At 34.5% G+C, this 17,020-nt stretch overlaps 2 protein-coding genes across 4 annotated transcripts in view; both read left to right on the top strand.

Moving 5' to 3' along the window:
- Positions 1–7,231: 7,231 nt before the first annotated feature.
- Positions 7,232–8,682, top strand: LOC114316017 (short-chain dehydrogenase RED1-like). The gene has a single exon (XM_082914754.1). It carries the CDS (start codon positions 7,571–7,573, stop codon positions 8,270–8,272), a length of 702 nt encoding a protein of 233 aa, XP_082770880.1. The 5' UTR covers positions 7,232–7,570; the 3' UTR covers positions 8,273–8,682.
- A 3,719-nt stretch (positions 8,683–12,401) lies between these two features.
- The window catches only part of LOC114307531 (flap endonuclease 1), a 10,036-nt gene continuing 5,417 nt past the window's right edge, over positions 12,402–17,020 (top strand). The window contains exons 1-11 of one of the 3 annotated variants that reach the window (XM_028252922.2): positions 12,402–12,864; positions 12,999–13,115; positions 13,621–13,679; positions 13,822–13,881; positions 13,971–14,024; positions 14,129–14,177; positions 14,336–14,383; positions 15,705–15,770; positions 16,034–16,084; positions 16,350–16,469; positions 16,547–16,631. In XM_028252922.2, the coding sequence (XP_028108723.2) occupies positions 12,853–12,864; positions 12,999–13,115; positions 13,621–13,679; positions 13,822–13,881; positions 13,971–14,024; positions 14,129–14,177; positions 14,336–14,383; positions 15,705–15,770; positions 16,034–16,084; positions 16,350–16,469; positions 16,547–16,631 (721 nt within the window). In that variant the 5' untranslated portion in view covers positions 12,402–12,852. The remainder of the gene's footprint in view (positions 12,865–12,998; positions 13,116–13,620; positions 13,680–13,821; positions 13,882–13,970; positions 14,025–14,128; positions 14,178–14,335; positions 14,384–15,704; positions 15,771–16,033; positions 16,085–16,349; positions 16,470–16,546; positions 16,632–17,020) is intronic. The other 2 variants (XM_082914753.1, XM_028252923.2) reach the window with 2 other exon arrangements.

Genomic DNA, 17,020 nt, shown 5'->3' with positions numbered 1-17,020 from the left:
TTGTTTGTTTTGTTTTTGTCATACTAACAGAGCACATTAGACAAATTAATTATCTTTTAAAAGTATAAAGTTAAAAACATTTTTTCAATGCTTAGCGGGGGAAAATATCCCCATTATTGTTGGTCACTTTTGCTATAGCTAAAATAGCTTAGATGCTCATATTATGTAGCAATTGTGACTTGTAGGGACAAATAGTGTAGTTGGGGCATATACATATCTTTTGCCCACCCCTACATCATATATGACATGTCAATAGTATATCATAAAGCAAACCAAGTAGTTCATGGGACCATGCCCAACCCAACCATGCAAAGTATTTTCCACCTCAAAACTCAAAGTGATCTCTCTCTCTCTCAATTATATTTTGAGAAGATTTTATTTTGTCTCATCAAACTATCTAATTTATATTACTCAGCTTCCTAAATTATTAATTTTAATAATTAGCATTTTGGATAGTGTAATATTTTTTCTTAATTTAAAATAATTATGTATTTACATTTCTATTTCATAATCATTAGATATATAATAAAAAATTCTTCATTACAAAGAGAGGATCAAAGTCCTTACCATATCCACCTATTAAAATTATTTTAAGTGCTTTTAGGTGCGCAAAATCATTCACAAAATGTGTGGTTTAGATACATTTGAAGTATAGTGGGAACCGCATCTTAAATTAATCTAAACCACCCATACATTGTCTTGTGAATAATTCTATGTTTTGAATCTATGCATTTAGCATTTTCCAATTATTTTACTTTACCCCAAACAATATCTAAATGAAAAGATTTACTTTATCCCTTAAACTATTATCTTTGTGTCACTTTATTATCTGAATTATTAATTTTAACGATTAATATTTTAAATTATTAAAATTTATTCACTTTGTCCCAACTCGTTAACGATATATAATTTTTTGAAGGCAAACCGCATAAACTGGCTAAATTGGTAGTACAAAGAGCAAAGGAGGAAAATGGGAGTTCTTCTCCGCCAAATACTAGTTTTGTGAAGTAATTTGCGGGTGAAAATGAACTTTATCTTCTTTTATCTCTACATGATTTAATTGCAAACCAAGTTTTAGTGGAAAACAAAGTAAAGCCCCAAATTATCTCATATATGGATAGTTGAGAATTAAACTTAAAAATCCTAAAATTAACGATTACGCAAACTTTCAGTGACTCTTTAAAAAGTTCAAACTCGATATCTTAAATCTTTTATTTGTAATCGGCATGAAAACTATTGGAAAATGACTCTCTTCATTAACTTTTTCTTCTTAAGACTCAAAAGGATATTTGATGTCTAAAAGCATCTATTGGGGAATATGGGTCTCACTCTCTCATTATATATGTGAATAGACAATGTACAAAGTCATTTTCCATCTTCTACATATCCCCTCCACCACCTCAAGCCAACTAGCTAGTCTTATCATATAACATGATGAATAAACCATGCATTATTTCTTGGCAATCAAATATTAAAATACAACAGTAACTTTGGAGTTTCGGTCAATTCTTAAACAACTTTTTCTTTCCTTTTCTTTTCCTTTCTTTGTGAAAGGGAATTTTTGACACTTTGGATCTTTCTTCTTGTTTGAATGACGGATGAAGCAAGGGGCAACTTGGTAAACATCATCTTCAAATTCCATAGAGAGAGCTCTCTTCAAATTCCTCTTTTTCCTAACCCAACTGAGGTTTGTATTTGATAAGTTCTAGAATTAAAAAAAAAAAAAAAAACCATCTTATAAATTCCTTCTTCAATATTATCATCTAATTTTCATAACCCAAAGTGCCCAAACAAAAAACGGAAGGGTTACCAAGCGAGTAATTGATTGTGTTCCTTATTTTCAAAAACTTCAAAAAAAATTTAATTTTTTTCTAAAAATGAAAACAAGAAACCAAAAATGAAAAAAACAACTGAACAGTATAATTGTGTGATCCTTTTGCAATTTTCTTCATTTATATAGTATTATCAAGCTATACGCATCATCAACCATATATATATATATATATATATTCTATAAAACTTATACTTAAGTTGGCGTAATTTTGTTAAGCTTTTTTTACTTTTCTAAAATATCTCAAAAAATGGTAACTGTCATGAAATTTAAATTGTTTTAATTCTCTCAAATCTAAATGGTTTCAAATATTTGTCACAGTTATTTCACACATAACATGTGCCTATATTTTTAGTGGATATATATTTATTGATATATTAATTCATTTTTCTTTAATCTTTTCAGGTTTTTTAATAAATTAAATGAAGCAAAAGGAGTGCAAATTTGTTCACACTTGTGAACAATGCACACTACTTCATTAATCCATTTTGTACTTTTGGTGAGACGGCCTCATTAGTTCAACCAATGAGATGGTTTGTATTCTTAAATTGTCTCTCAAGCAGAAGGGTTCGTAGTTTTCTAAAAAACTATTCCATATGAAAATAGATCATATATTTTTTAACTTTTTTAAGAGTAATTATAAATGTGAAAAGCATTACATCAAATTAGACAACTAAATTCTAATAATAATTAGAAAGTCAATAGTCACCAAGCCCAATCACCACCATAAGAATAGCCCAAAGTAGGTAGAAACAAACAATTATATATGGTCTCCATAATAGGGAGAAAATAAACATCACAAAGCATATTCAAACTCATCTCTATAAGATTCAAACACATGATTTCACACTATAAAATGGTGCCTACACAATCACCAAGCCAAACGCTCTGATTATACCATACTAACAATAATATATGAGCCACTTTGGCTTCATGAGATGTTATGATGGTTTTAGAGTAATGCTTCACACCATTCAGATTATATCACTTGTCTTCTTGTCTATTGAAAAATAACACAAAAATAGTAAATCTCACTGTTTCAACCAATAAAAAACTAATTGGGATATCACATAAATTTACTCCAAAACCATAATGCTAGAGACTCCAAAAAATACAATGATAAAAATTTTGATAAATCTTTTAAAATCTCTAGCATTTTCCAAACCATGATATAATTTTAAAAACATAAAATTTCTTCTTTATTGACGCCCACAAATCCAGCTGCCGATTAGAGTACTAACGCCGAATTAGCAATAATTAGGAAATCTCTAAACTGTCACATTGGAGCATACTTAGAGGCGTAGTAATCATAAGTTGTTCCAACTATTATATTTTTTTAATCATCACCCTTTTTCTAGTATGCAATACATAGAATATATCACATAAATAGGGAAAAAAAAAAAAAAAAAAAAACTGCAATTTGTACAAATAAGAAATAAGATATGTGTTAGGTGCAAGTGAGAATTATTGATACAGGTTAGCATATGAAATGGACGAAAGACAAAAAAATACAAAAAGAGAGAACCTTCTTTATGAATTTTATAACTCAAAAAACAACTCAATAGAATCAGATTTGCAACTCCATATATATATATAACAACAATGTTTGGTGACTAAGCCAAGATTAAACAAAGCCCAAAACTATAAAAAAAAAAAAATTGTTTGAGTTAAAGCTCAAATTTCTAATCTAAGAATATAAAAAAAGCTTTTTTAGAAAAAAAACATGAAATGGATTTGTTTAAATCCTAAAATCAAGTATTCAAAAATCTTTCCAAATATACAAATTTCCTAATTTATAGATCTGGATGATGGAATTCACTCAAAATCTAGTAGAGGTCACTACATGCGAGTGAGTTGGATTGAGTATGGCTGTTTTGATCTTGATCCGACGGCCATAGAAAATCAACAAAATTACTGTTTACCATCAAATAATCAAATTGCTCCATGAACTTGCTATCAATCACTACTGCATCACCGTGCACATCTAAAACCAACTAAGCTAGCCCAAATTAGTTACCCTAATAATAAATATATTTAAGTACAATTCACAATAACTGGTAGACCTAGTCGGATGCACATATATATTACATGATGAAGAAAACCCTAAAAAAATCTTAAATATATTGATAAATTCTGTCAAAAACATCACAATAGATATCACTTTCAGCTTTAAAGAGACAAGCTCCGAACTAAAAGGAAAATAACTCAATGGGCAGCAGGTTATGTAATTCAATTCCCCTTGACGGTACTGATCTATCAATAAGTAGAAACATCTTGAAGCCTTCTAGCCTGGCATTAACTATGATTCACGCATAGTAAAGGTTCTTCTATAGATTGTAAATTCATGCATAGTAAATGTTCTATAAATTGTAAATGCTACCCTACTGCAAGAATATTATGTGTGGTCCATCACTATACATATTTGTGTAGAAAAGTAAAACTTCCACATGCTGCTAACGTGCATGCAACCCTACATTTCATTTTACTCTCTCTCTCTTTCTCTCTCTCTCTCTGGAATGGTCATTTCTTATCTTTTGCTTGAAATTTAAATGTTTAAAAAAACAAAAGAAACACATCCGCTATCTAAGCTTCCTAAAGACTGTTTCCTTTTTTTTCCTTCATCAACGAAGATTTACTTTAAAGGTGCTTTTTTCATTGCTATTGGGGCATAGTTGAAAAGGTCTCCCCCATGTTTCTGGTGTGCATTTATGTGAATATTTTACAAATTAAATGCCCTTCTTTTCTCTTTCACACAAACACACACACATGTATCGCTTTTGGAAATCAAGTAATTATGAAAAAAGAATATGCACTTTCTCAGGAAAAAAATGTAAAATATAATCCATGTTTATCACTGCCAACTTGATAAAAATGCATTACAAAAATGCCAAGCTAAAGCTCTAACAATATTTTGACAAATGAAGCACTCTCACTTCTGCTGCATGAAATCGGTTACTAAGCTAGAACCCACATAACATTGCCCATCATTAATTGGGATGGATAAGCCACATTATACGAAAACATAAAACAAGAAATGAATTCATTAGAATAAGTTAGAAGTGACATCAATTGAGAATAAGATAAGATGGTGTGGTCTTGTCATCGTAACATAAAATAAGAAATGAGTTCAGTAAGAAGAAGTTAGAAGTGATACCATTTGGGAATAAGATAAGGTGGCATGGTCATATCATCATGGATCAATTAATGTGCTGCAAAAAAATAAATAAAGTGATTTGATCCAAGTGAAGAGTGATTAAAAAAGATATTAGTAGAAGACCGAGAAACACTTGGTTGGGTCAGTAAGAAAAACATAACTATCTTAAACTTAATTAAGGATTAGGCTTAATAATTGAATGAAATGGATCCATATAACTCTAATTGACACAAAAACTAGTTGAGTTGAATTGTGCATAACTCTAAGAACAAGGCCTGCTGCATTAAAACTAACTTTTCAACAAACTCCACAGCTGCAAATAATATATGTGAGTTGCTATCAGTATGCATAAATAAAATAAACCATCAACCGGAGATGGATAATATCGCAATAAAATGCTGTCTTTTGAATCATCACACATGATAAATTTACTTATTCGTTGACATAAGATGCCATATTGAATGTCACTGTTGTTGCTTTACGAATTTGCAGATCAAGAATGCATGATTGCAGATCAAGAATGCATGATTGCAGATGTATATCAACTTTTTATCTTACGCAGCACACAACAATGAAGTATTTTATCTGTCCAAGCCAACAATTAAAGACTAGAAATTAAGATAGCTGAAAGAGCTAAAACAAACATTCCTTGAAAATTGTATGAAAAAGATTTATAATTGCTAGTTGTTTCCAATAATAAAAACATTTGCTAGTATCACGACTTGGTAGTGCAACAATGACATGAAAGATGCTAGGAACAGCTTATGCATCGACCATAAGGATCACTCCTGCAATTTTTTTGCAGTTCTATTCTATCCTAGTGAGTTCAACAACAAAAATTGATCTTTTACTAGGAATTAGAACTACACCATTTTACTCGTATAAGAGCTACCTGGCCCTCATTTGAACAATGAGATACGCAAGACATAAGAATGCCAAATGTGAAAGCATGTTGATTCTATAATGAAAAGCATTCTGTATGGGAAATCAAGCTCTTCCTGTTTTTGAATAACATTCACTAACAGATTTAATTGTTGCTTCAAGATTAGTCACCATTTGGACAGAATTTTGTTATCTGATTTCTTCCAAAATTGTGTCAAACAACCTAAAATAAAACTTACCAGTCCTGGTAGACACATATGGAGGCACCAATGAATCAGAGAAACTCAATATCTCTGTTACTGGTTACTTTGTGTTAAAAATTCTGTGTTTTATTCATAGTGAGGCTGCTCCAAAATACCATGCACAAAAGTATCTCTTCTCTCTCTATATGCCCTTGAAGGCTATAAGCAATATATTCTTTGGGTGATTGTTGGGCAAGCAAAGCTTAGGGACAAGGATTCTCTGCCATTGTTTTCTTGCAATAATTGTGTTGTGTTTTTTTATCACAGCACAATACATAATCTAACAGCTTGAGTTTAAATTAAAACTGAAGTAAAATGACATTAAAATACTACATATATTTTTAAAACCATATACCATAAAACAACATAGTTTTGCAGAGAGATGTATGGAAGAAGATCCTAATCGAAAACTACACCTTTCATAATCAGAATCCTTATGACCTGCCTCTAGTTCTTGCAACATCAAGCCTTGGCTATCTCCTTCGAAGGAGAATCAATTACATGGAAAGCTACAAAATTAAAAGTAATGAATTTGGACACTCATCCCCCAACTTCTGCATAAAAAAACTCATTTTTTGATTATTTTTGGCATGTCGCAGCTACTCATTTGTGGTATCCATTCCTCTCCCCTGCCTATTACCACTAACCTTAGCAATAAAATTACCCCTTGCATCGTATTATACTCCGTAGCCCCAACTAGCTCGTAATATTTTCTTCTCGTCACACTCATGTTATGCCCTCAGGCTATCCTACCAAGCAGTAGTCATCTCTTTAACTCAACGAAATCTGTCCTCCCATAATCATAGTATCAATTCCCTCCACTTAATTAAGGTTCTAATTCTTCGTTCTTGTTTGGGCTTTTTCTCTCTGTTTGTCCTTTCTCTCTTTAAGATGTTTCACCATCTGCTGCCTAATTACTTGTCACACATTCAAATCTGCTAGCTATTCCTTTAACATCAATTTTAATAGCCTCCCCACAAAACTTAGAAGCCACATTATGCCCCTTTATTCTGTAATCTCTTAATGTTCTTCCATCTAATAAATTTTTTTTCTTACAAAAAAATAAAAATAAAAGAAAGACAGAGCAAAAAGAAAAGATAGAGAAAGAATAAAAGCTTTATTGTTTCTGTTAGAATTTCCCATCTTTACCTTCACCTACTCCACTACACACTCCACTTCACCTACCTCCACTTCACCACACACTCCACTTCACCTAACCCACTATCACCTCCACTACACCTACTACCACATTTTCTTCTATATATAGATTGTATAGGAATTGTAATTAATCAATCTTGTAATACATCAATCAATAATATACTTCAATATTGTTTACATGGTATCAGAGCAGGTTTAGAACCTAATATTTTAGCTTCACCGGCGGGCGGCAACCTCACCTTAGCCGTCCGCCGGATCCCAACCTATTCCCCTATCATCTCTATCATTCTATTATTCTCGATCATGGAGTCGTCTTACAACAAACAGGTGGTCCTCATCACAGGCTGTACCACTGGCGGCATATGCCACGCGCTCGCACGAGCCTTCGCCGCCGAGAAATGCGTGGTGGTGGCGACGAGTCGGTCTCGGTCGTCCATGGCGGACCTGGAAGAGGACTCAAGGTTCTTCCTTCAAGAGCTCGACGTGTTGTCCGATGAGAGCGTCCAAAACGTTCTCTCCAATGTTCTTCAAGAGTTTGGACGCATCGATGTCCTCGTCAACAATGCTGGGGTCCAATTCGTAGGACCTCTTGCTGAGATCCCTCTTTCTGCAATTCAAGCTACTTTCAATACCAATGTTTATGGTACCATGAGATTGATACAAGCTGTGGTGCCTCACATGGCCTCTAGAAAGAAGGTTAAGATTGTAACTGTGGGAAGTGTTTCTGTTTTGGCCCCTCCACCATGGGCAGGTGCTTACACTGCATCTAAGGCTGCTCTGCATGCACTAACTGATTCCTTGAGATTGGAACTTAGGCCATTTGGGATCGATGTTATCAATGTTGTCCCAGGAGCCATTAGATCAAACCTAGGAAATTCTGCTGCAGCTAGCTACAGTCGAATGCCTGAATGGAAATTATACAAGCAATTCAATGAAGCAATCCAAGCAAGCCCTCAACAGCACCTTGAAACTTATTTTATTTTATTTTCTTATCTCTCTTTTTGACTATTACAACACAGCACCAGCACACTTGTTCCCACCTTTCATCATGGTCTCCACTTTCTTTTCTTTTTTTTTATTTTAATCCATCTTTTTGAAAACAAAACCGCATCACCAGCTTTGCACACCAACCCAATTTCCATCTCACATTAATTTTTTTAATATATATATATATCTTAAAATAATGCATCATCAAACCACACCCATGTGCACCCACGTTCTTTCCCCCTTTTCTTTTATTTAACTATATATATATATATATATTTATTATCATATATTTTCACTACTCCTATTTTTATTTTATTTTATTTTATTTTATTTATTCTCTCTTTCTTTTTCTATCCATTTTCCTTATTATAAAAAAAAAAAAAAAAAAAAAAAAAAAAAAAAAAAAAAAAAAAAAAAACAACAACAAACCTAAGGAAGACGACGAACTGCTACCACACTCATTTTATTCATGTTGGGGCTCATCCCGATCATCATTTTACAACAAAAAAAAAAAAAAAAAAAAAAAAAAACCAAAAACAAAAACACAAACCAACACAAACCATCCACACCCACAGTGGGATTTTTCTTCTCTACTCTGCCGCCGGCCTCTTCTTTTTGCCTCCAGTCTGCTCCTCCACTGCAGCATCTGGCGGTCCTCCAAATCGGAACATCACGGTGGCCTTCCGTTTCAGTTCCTTATTTTCCGCCTTCAGCACACTTATCTCTGCTCGCGCATCCTTATACATGCGTTGGAGCAGAGCCAGTTGGGAGTTTAACTGCTGCACCTCATTTGTCCTACTCTGCAGCCGGTTCGACAGGTTTGTGACCGCCGTCATGCTTTCCACACATACCTTCAAAGTATACTGATTGGCCTCCACATCCGACAGGACTGCCATTCTTTGCTCCACAGACCGCATCGGAAAGTTCAACGGAGTATACCCAGCGGTGTTTGGTTGAGGTTCCAGTGCCACCGCACCAGTTCTCTCTCTCGTTGACTCGTTGAGGTCGGGAAAGAGGGTGAGCAGTCCACGGGAAGACGAGAACGAGGCCATTTTTCTGGGCAACAGAGTGTTACAGCGTATTACAGAGTTTCTCTCTCAGCACAACAGTGTTACAGCCTCTCTCTCTCAGCACAACGAAGAGTTTTACAGAGGATTTCGCAGTTTTTTTTTTTGCTTCTGCCTCGGCCTCAGGCTCTGTCATGGTTAAATAGCCGAGGCAGCCACGCGCATCGCGCGCCTCTTGCCGCCCGACACACTGGCACGCCTTTTCAGGGCACATCTTTTGATAAAATGGACACGCCTTTTGATGGCACACCTTTTGATGAATTGGGCACGCCTTTTGATGGCACGCCTTTTTGACAACTTTGGGCACACCTTTTGAGGGTGCAACTTTTTCAGGGGTCCGACAAGACTCTGTAAACTGTCCCGACATTGATTCCGGTTAGCTCCTTTATGGGTCCGACAAGACTCTGTAAACTGTCCCGACATAGATTCCGGTTAGTTTCTACAAGGGTCCGACAAGACTCTGTAAACTGTCCCGACATTGATTCCGGTTAGTTTCTACAAGGGTCCAGCAAGACTCCGTAAACTGTCACAACATTGTCTTCTACAACGGTCCGACATGACCCCATAAACTGTCTTCTACATCGGTCTGACACCACCATACAGTGTCCTCTACAACGTTATGACACCCCATACAGTGTCTTCACCAACGGTCTGACACGACCATACAGTGTCTCCTATCCTTTTTTATTTTTATGTATTTTCTTGTTTTGTTACTCTCTCCAAACTCAAGTTGGTTAGTTTCTCTCCTCCTTGAGTTTGCGGGGGGCTGTTAGAATTTCCCATCTTTACCTTCACCTACTCCACTACACACTCCACTTCACCTACCTCCACTTCACCACACACTCCACTTCACCTAACCCACTATCACCTCCACTACACCTACTACCACATTTTCTTCTATATATAGATTGTATAGGAATTGTAATTAATCAATCTTGTAATACATCAATCAATAATATACTTCAATATTGTTTACAGGAATTGTAATTAATCAATCTTGTAATACATCAATCAATAATATACTTCAATATTGTTTACAGTTTCATTTACACTAGATTTGACAAAATCAAAAAGCATTACATTACATAAAAACTTAACTTGATCATAAAATCTAACCTTGGAAGTTGGGTTACAAAATCTAAAGTTTCATTGACAAGTCTTTAAAGCCAAACTTCAAACAAGTAGATCTAGGTTACAAATAACTTATCCACTCAACTAAGTAAAATATTGGAAGGAAAACTTTAAAGAGGTGTCTCTTAATCTGAACATAGAAAAGCACAGTCGTTTGAAGTCGTGATTCAAGATCTACGCCAAATTTCGTTGATTTGCTTTTAAAAATGCTAGATCGCTCCACTATGGTCATGCTAGTTATAATCATGGTTAGAAGACCAATATACTTAGCCTTTTATAGATACAACCATCAAAATGTGGCATTGATTTACAACAGTCAGTAAATTTTATCATATAACACTCTGGGTTCACTTTTCTGTTCTTTCCATCCTGATTCAATTCTCTTCCTACATCCATAAGTTTTGTCTTATAGTCTTGCATAACCTAAAATCAGATTTTGAGTACTACAAAAATCCAAGATTAACCCCTACTCTAAGCATGTCAACACAAATTATGTGGTCAGAAAAAATGTAACCTGTTAAATGTAGTCTTAAACATAGTATGTTTCATTAACGCTGTGTTTGGTTGGGGGATTTGGGAAGGGAAATGGAAAGGGAAATGGAAATGAAAGGAAAAGGAGAAAGAATTAATAGAATTCCAAATCCCAACTATGTTTGGTTGTGTTGGTTATAAAATAGAATTGATGTCCTAAAAGGTATCCTATTTCTTTATTTATTTCTCACCCCCTTTCTTTTCCCATATATTTTTTATTATAACCAAACATAAATAGGATTACATTTCTCATTCCTTTTCCAAATCCCACCTCAAAAACTCCAACCAAACACAGCATAAAGAACATTACAAAGACATTACCTAGTTGATCAATGGTGCAGGAGATAAAAGACCAGCTAAAACCAACTCTGTGTAGCTACTCTCAGACTTTAACCCATGCTCTCACACTTGGCAGCCTGCTTGTAGTATTGTATCAAGCAATGCCCCTAAAGGTTAAAACCGCGATAACAACTATAGCTTGGAATATAAATTTCATCGGGGAGAAAAACAATTATTGACTCTTTAAAGGATCTGCCAATATTTGACTCCAAACTTTCTGTTCTCCTTTATCTGTCAGTTCCCAAACATTTGCAACCATGCTTCATTTAAATAATATCATCACAGATTCGCAACTTCTTTTTTATATATGCTTCCAAAAACAGAATTCTCCTCCATTCATAGAGTGAAAGTAAATCAAAGCATAAAAATAAAATCATTCATTTACGCTGTGTTTGGTTGGGGGATTTGGGAAGGGAAATGGAAAGGGAAATGGAAATGAAAGGAAAAGGAGAAAGAATTAATAGAATTCCAAATCCCAACTATGTTTGGTTGTGTTGGTTATAAAATAGAATTGATGTCCTAAAAGGTCTCCTATTTCTTTATTTATTTCTCACCCCCTTTCTTTTCCCATATATTTTTTATTATAACCAAACATAAATAGGATTGCATTTCTCATTCCTTTTCCAAATCCCACCCCAAAAACCCCAACCAAACACAGCATTAGGGTTCATGAAGAATTTGAATTCCATACTTCCAAGCCTCAACAACTTGCTGGTAAAATTAGCCAAAATTCCAGTAGTGTAACCATACTAGTTCATTTATATAGCCAAAAAGTATTTCGATCGTGCTATTCAACTTGACTAGGTTGAAAAGTGCATTCGTATGCCAACCGTTATTCCAATTCTAAAGTGTGATTTTCTAAAAATAGTAAAATTATGACTCGAGTGGAAGATACAACAGGAATTGCCTATGCATCATAATGGAAATTACTCATTTACATACTATTGCATCTTCTTCAGCAATTGAAGATGTTTTACATGCTTCTGCAATTATACATGTGAATCAGTTCAAGATTACACAAATGAGTTCAATCAATCCTAAATTTTTAATATCAACAACCGATAATTAGTATTAACAATGTGTTGTCTTCACAACTGTAAGCATAATACAAACTCCTTTGAGAAACGATTTTTCGTTTTAGGGTTTCAAAATGAATTCAGTCTGCCTAGATGAGGAGTGATTGTATATTATATTTATATGTGTGTGTATATATAGCTATATAGAAGTCGACAAGAATGGCGTATCGTACCAGTTTCTTCTTGCAATCGGTGATACCTTGTGTTTGTTTCCCTAGAAAATGAAATCAGAATCAAAGGGGTTTCGAATTCAATATTACTAGTATATATACCCGTGATATCCACGCGCTTTACATGCGCGTGTTCCAGTGATACCTATCATCCATGTATAGAGGCGGGAAAATGTTAGAACCCTAACTGAGACGGTTTGTCAACCTTTGACTCTCTCTCTCGCTGCGTTTTTTATTTTCGGAGTGATTCATCAATCTCTCTCTTTCTCTCTCTCTCTCTCTCTATGGGAATAAAGGTAGCTCTGTAAAACATCCTTCTCTGCTTTAGCTTTGATGATTTCGTGTTATGTATGTAATTTTTTCGAATTTACATCCTCTGTGCCTGTGTGTGTGTGTGTGTGTGTGTGTGTGTGTGTGTGTGTGTGTGTAGGGTTTAACGAAGCTTCTTGCAGACAAAGCTCCAAATGCAATGAAAGAGCAGAAATTTGAAAGCTATTCAGGCCGCAAAATCGCCATTGATGCCAGCATGAGCATCTACCAGTTCCTTGTCCGTTCTCTCTCTCACTCTCCCATTTTCATGGGCAAATTACATCACAAGTCCTAGATTTTGTGTCATTTTGGTCCAATTTTGACACAAAATTATCACTAAGGCTTGTTTGGAAATTTGTTATTTTAGTTGATTTTTTTGACTTTTTACGAAATATGTTCTGGAAATTAAAGAGAATAATCTGACAACTTGTAATATTTTTTTGACTTTTTAGCTAAAAGCTCACATTTCTAAGCAAAGTTGGTTGATAAAGTTTATAAATTTACTTTTAAAAACATGACACATGTTGCTCATATTTGCATTTTTCATTAAAAAAAATCTAACAATTGTGATCAAATTGAGAAAAAAATTAAAAAATTTTGAGTCAAAATCAAGTTAATTAAAATTATAAAAATTAAAATGACATAAAAACAAAATTATAGCGACTACTGCTAATTTACCCCTTTTTTCATTTATGTGCACATACTGGTGTGTTTAGTTCAATTGGTGCTTGTCTATGATGTAGATTGTTGTGGGTCGGAATGGGACTGAAATGCTTACCAATGAGTCTGGTGAAGTAACTAGGTAAAGCCTCAGTTTTGAACCAAATCAGTTTCTTTTTGGAGTTCTTGTAAATTCTTCTAATAGATAAAAAGTTTGATTATTTCATATTTGCAAGGTTTTTATCTATGATTTAAGCTATCATTATTGTGATTCTGTGTTGTAGTCATTTGCAAGGGATGTTCGCACGGACAATTAGGCTTCTTGAAGCTGGATTGAAGCCAGTGTAATTTCAATCATTTACCTCTCCCATATTTTGCTCATTCTCTTTTGGTAAAGTTTGTGATTTGCTAAATTACCTCAACCCTGTCTCAGATATGTTTTTGATGGAAAGCCTCCCCATTTGAAAAAACAAGAGCTTGCGAAACGGTATATTTCTGATGGGTTTTTTTTGGTTACTTCTTTTGGACGTGTGTAGAAGACCACAAATGTTTGATTACTATGATTTTCAAATGGTGTACTCTTTCGTGCAGACACTCAAAAAGAGCAGATGCTACTGAGGACTTGAACAAGGCCTTAGTGGTAAAATGAACATTCCATGTAAAACATTCCATTATAGCATTAACTGTCTTTTCTATTATTTCCCTTTTCCCCTTTCTATTTTCTTTTTGCTGTAACCTGCTTTTCGCTTTATTTTTACATGAAAAATGTCATGCAATGTGCTTCCATTTTCATTGTAGACTGGCGATAAGGAACAGATTGAGAAATTCAGTAAACGAACAGTAAAGGTGGGTTTTTGCAGAGTCCTCCCTTCTACCATTTGCAATGTTTTTTTTTTTTAATCAGCTTCTACAGTTTGTTCATTATTAAGGCCCCCAACATCATATTACTCAGTAAGCTTGTCATTATTGTCAAGAGCATTTTAAAGATTGGGACATTGAAGAGTATTAGCACATTTGTCTTTTGTTTGGTGGATACTTTTATAGTCAATTGCAAAATTTGAGCTTCTCCTTTCTATTTTGAGAAACTTGTCAGGGATATATGTAGATGCCCTTCATTTATGTGGGAACCTTTAACCATGGTGGTGTATGTATGACAGTTATTTGGTCTAGTGTTCTGGTCATATTTGATGATTAGGGGTTAAAGCCTTCTTTGTTCCTTCACGGTCTTGAGATAAAGCTTCAAACCTAGAATTTAACTCTTTTGTCATCAAACAATTGGTTAGAAGATAATAGGATTTTTGGTTTTTGATACCGAACTGAAGACAGACAAATTACGAAAATTAGGATTAAGGCTGCCTATAATGAGAATTTATTTGAAGCTTTTGATGCTTTGTTTGATGCCCTGTGCAACCATACCATGGGTAATTTCCAAGGATTTTTAGGTTGAACAGCCCAAAATCCAACCCCAAAATCCTCCCATATTGAGACCTAATAAACCCAAACCTCTTTCCCTACCTTCTGGCCATCAATTTTACTCCAAAACCAAAAGTTTGGCCATTGCTTTAAACTACAAGTACTCAGAAAATTTAGCAATCTGAAAGTTTGAAATTCAAGCCTAATTCGGTTCTTCTTTACCCACAACCGAACCCTACAAATATCTTTGTATCATTTAAACCAATAAATCTACAAGCTTTTATTCATAATGTCATGCATTCCATCATAAACTGTTCATGAGGCTGCTATATTTTGAGTATTCAAAGCTGTCCTGCATCACCAAGACATCATAATTTCTATTCCCTTCACAGGAACCATGTTCCAGGGTGCATAAGGGCTTTTGTATAACCGTGTTTAATGAGTAGCTAACACTCAATAATCAAGTTATAGATATACTCTCACCTCTCCATAGTGTATAAACAAGTTCTAAACATCAGCAAAGCACTAGGTGTAGCAATAGGATCATTATGCAATGTTATCCTGAGAATCTCCTGCAAGTAAGGCAATTGTCCCTCTATTTCAATATGGTGGTTGGTTGCTGTTCTTTTTCACCTTTTCTTTTTGGGGGATAATTTTTTCTTTTTCCTTTCCTTTTCTTGAGAATCTCCTGCAAGTAAGAGGATATGTTAATGTGCACATGCTGTTGAGGGCCATGTCCTCCTTGGTTTTGCAGGTGACAAAGAAACACAATGAAGACTGTAAAAAACTTCTAAGGCTCATGGGAGTGCCTGTAATTGAGGTGACAATCCGAAAATAATTTAGTTCTGGTATGAGTTGGTGCAGCAAGTATTGAAATAGTTTCCTCTTTTACTGTAATGGTAATTTTATTTATTTATTTATTTATTTTTTGGCCAAGTACTGTAATGGTATTTTTGGGTTGCACTGATTAGGTACTTCCTTTTCTACACACAAAGACACACAAACAAAAATTTAAATAAAACAATAAAGAAAGAAACCGAGTAAAGTTAAATTTACTTGCATGTTGTTGTTGGGTTTTCTTAGGCTCCTTCAGAAGCAGAAGCACAGTGTGCTGCTCTTTGCAAATCTGGAAAGGTAAAGGTCTCACTTTTTATGAAAAATTGTTATTTTGGGGTGTCTTATTATGTCATATAGAAATTAAATGTACAACCAAATTGTTTTTACTTCTTATCATCATCGTCATCATCATCATCTGTAATGAACTCATACGATGAGATAGATTTGTGATTTCAAATTATATTGAAATGAATTGATGCATTCCATTTGCACAAGATGCACTTATGTTCCCTTGATAAATGAAATGTGAGAAATTTATGGTAAACATCTGTGTGCGTGTCAGGTTTATGCAGTTGCCTCTGAAGACATGGATTCTCTAACTTTTGGAGCTCCTAGATTTCTTCGCCATTTAATGGATCCAAGCTCAAAAAAAGTCCCAGTGATGGAATTTGAAGTTTCAAAGGTGCATAAGAACATTGAACTCAGTTGTGGCTGCTCAATATTTGAATTAGTATTTCCACAACCGATCTTGTTTTCCAGGTTTTGGAGGAGCTAAATCTTACCATGGATCAATTCATCGACTTGTGCATTCTTTCTGGGTGTGATTATTGTGATAGCATTCGGGGTAATATAATTTCTTACTGACATCATTATTGTGAAGAATATTACAGCTTTCTGTCTGTTCAGTTAGTAATTGATAGAAGCATCATGTGATGCATGTTTGTTTTATTAGTTTTGAAAGTTAAATTAAACTTTTCCTAAAAGAAAAAAGAACTAAAAATGTCAATTTATGTTGGGATACAACTTGTGATCAATGCATTCTTCCTTCTGTTACCACATTTTGGGCTATTAGTAATGGGGTTGGGTTATATTAGGAAAGCATGGATGCAGTAACTAGTACAAACACAGATACAAGGCATCAAAATGGCTTAACACAGGACCCAACACAAGAAGTAATGAAAAAGTAGGATACAAAACATGGAAGCATATGGCCTATGAAGGCAGACACATGAC

This window comes from Camellia sinensis, chromosome 2, assembly GCF_055761805.1.
Source record: "Camellia sinensis isolate YWXY chromosome 2, ASM5576180v1, whole genome shotgun sequence".
In the NCBI taxonomy this organism is placed as follows: Eukaryota; Viridiplantae; Streptophyta; class Magnoliopsida; order Ericales; family Theaceae; genus Camellia; species Camellia sinensis.
This window is presented reverse-complemented; position numbering and strand designations above follow the sequence as displayed.

Coding starts and splice junctions, on each gene's coding strand:
- LOC114316017 (XM_082914754.1), top strand. CDS start 7,571: ATGGAGTCGTCTTACAACAAACAGGTGGTCCTCATCACAGGCTGTACC.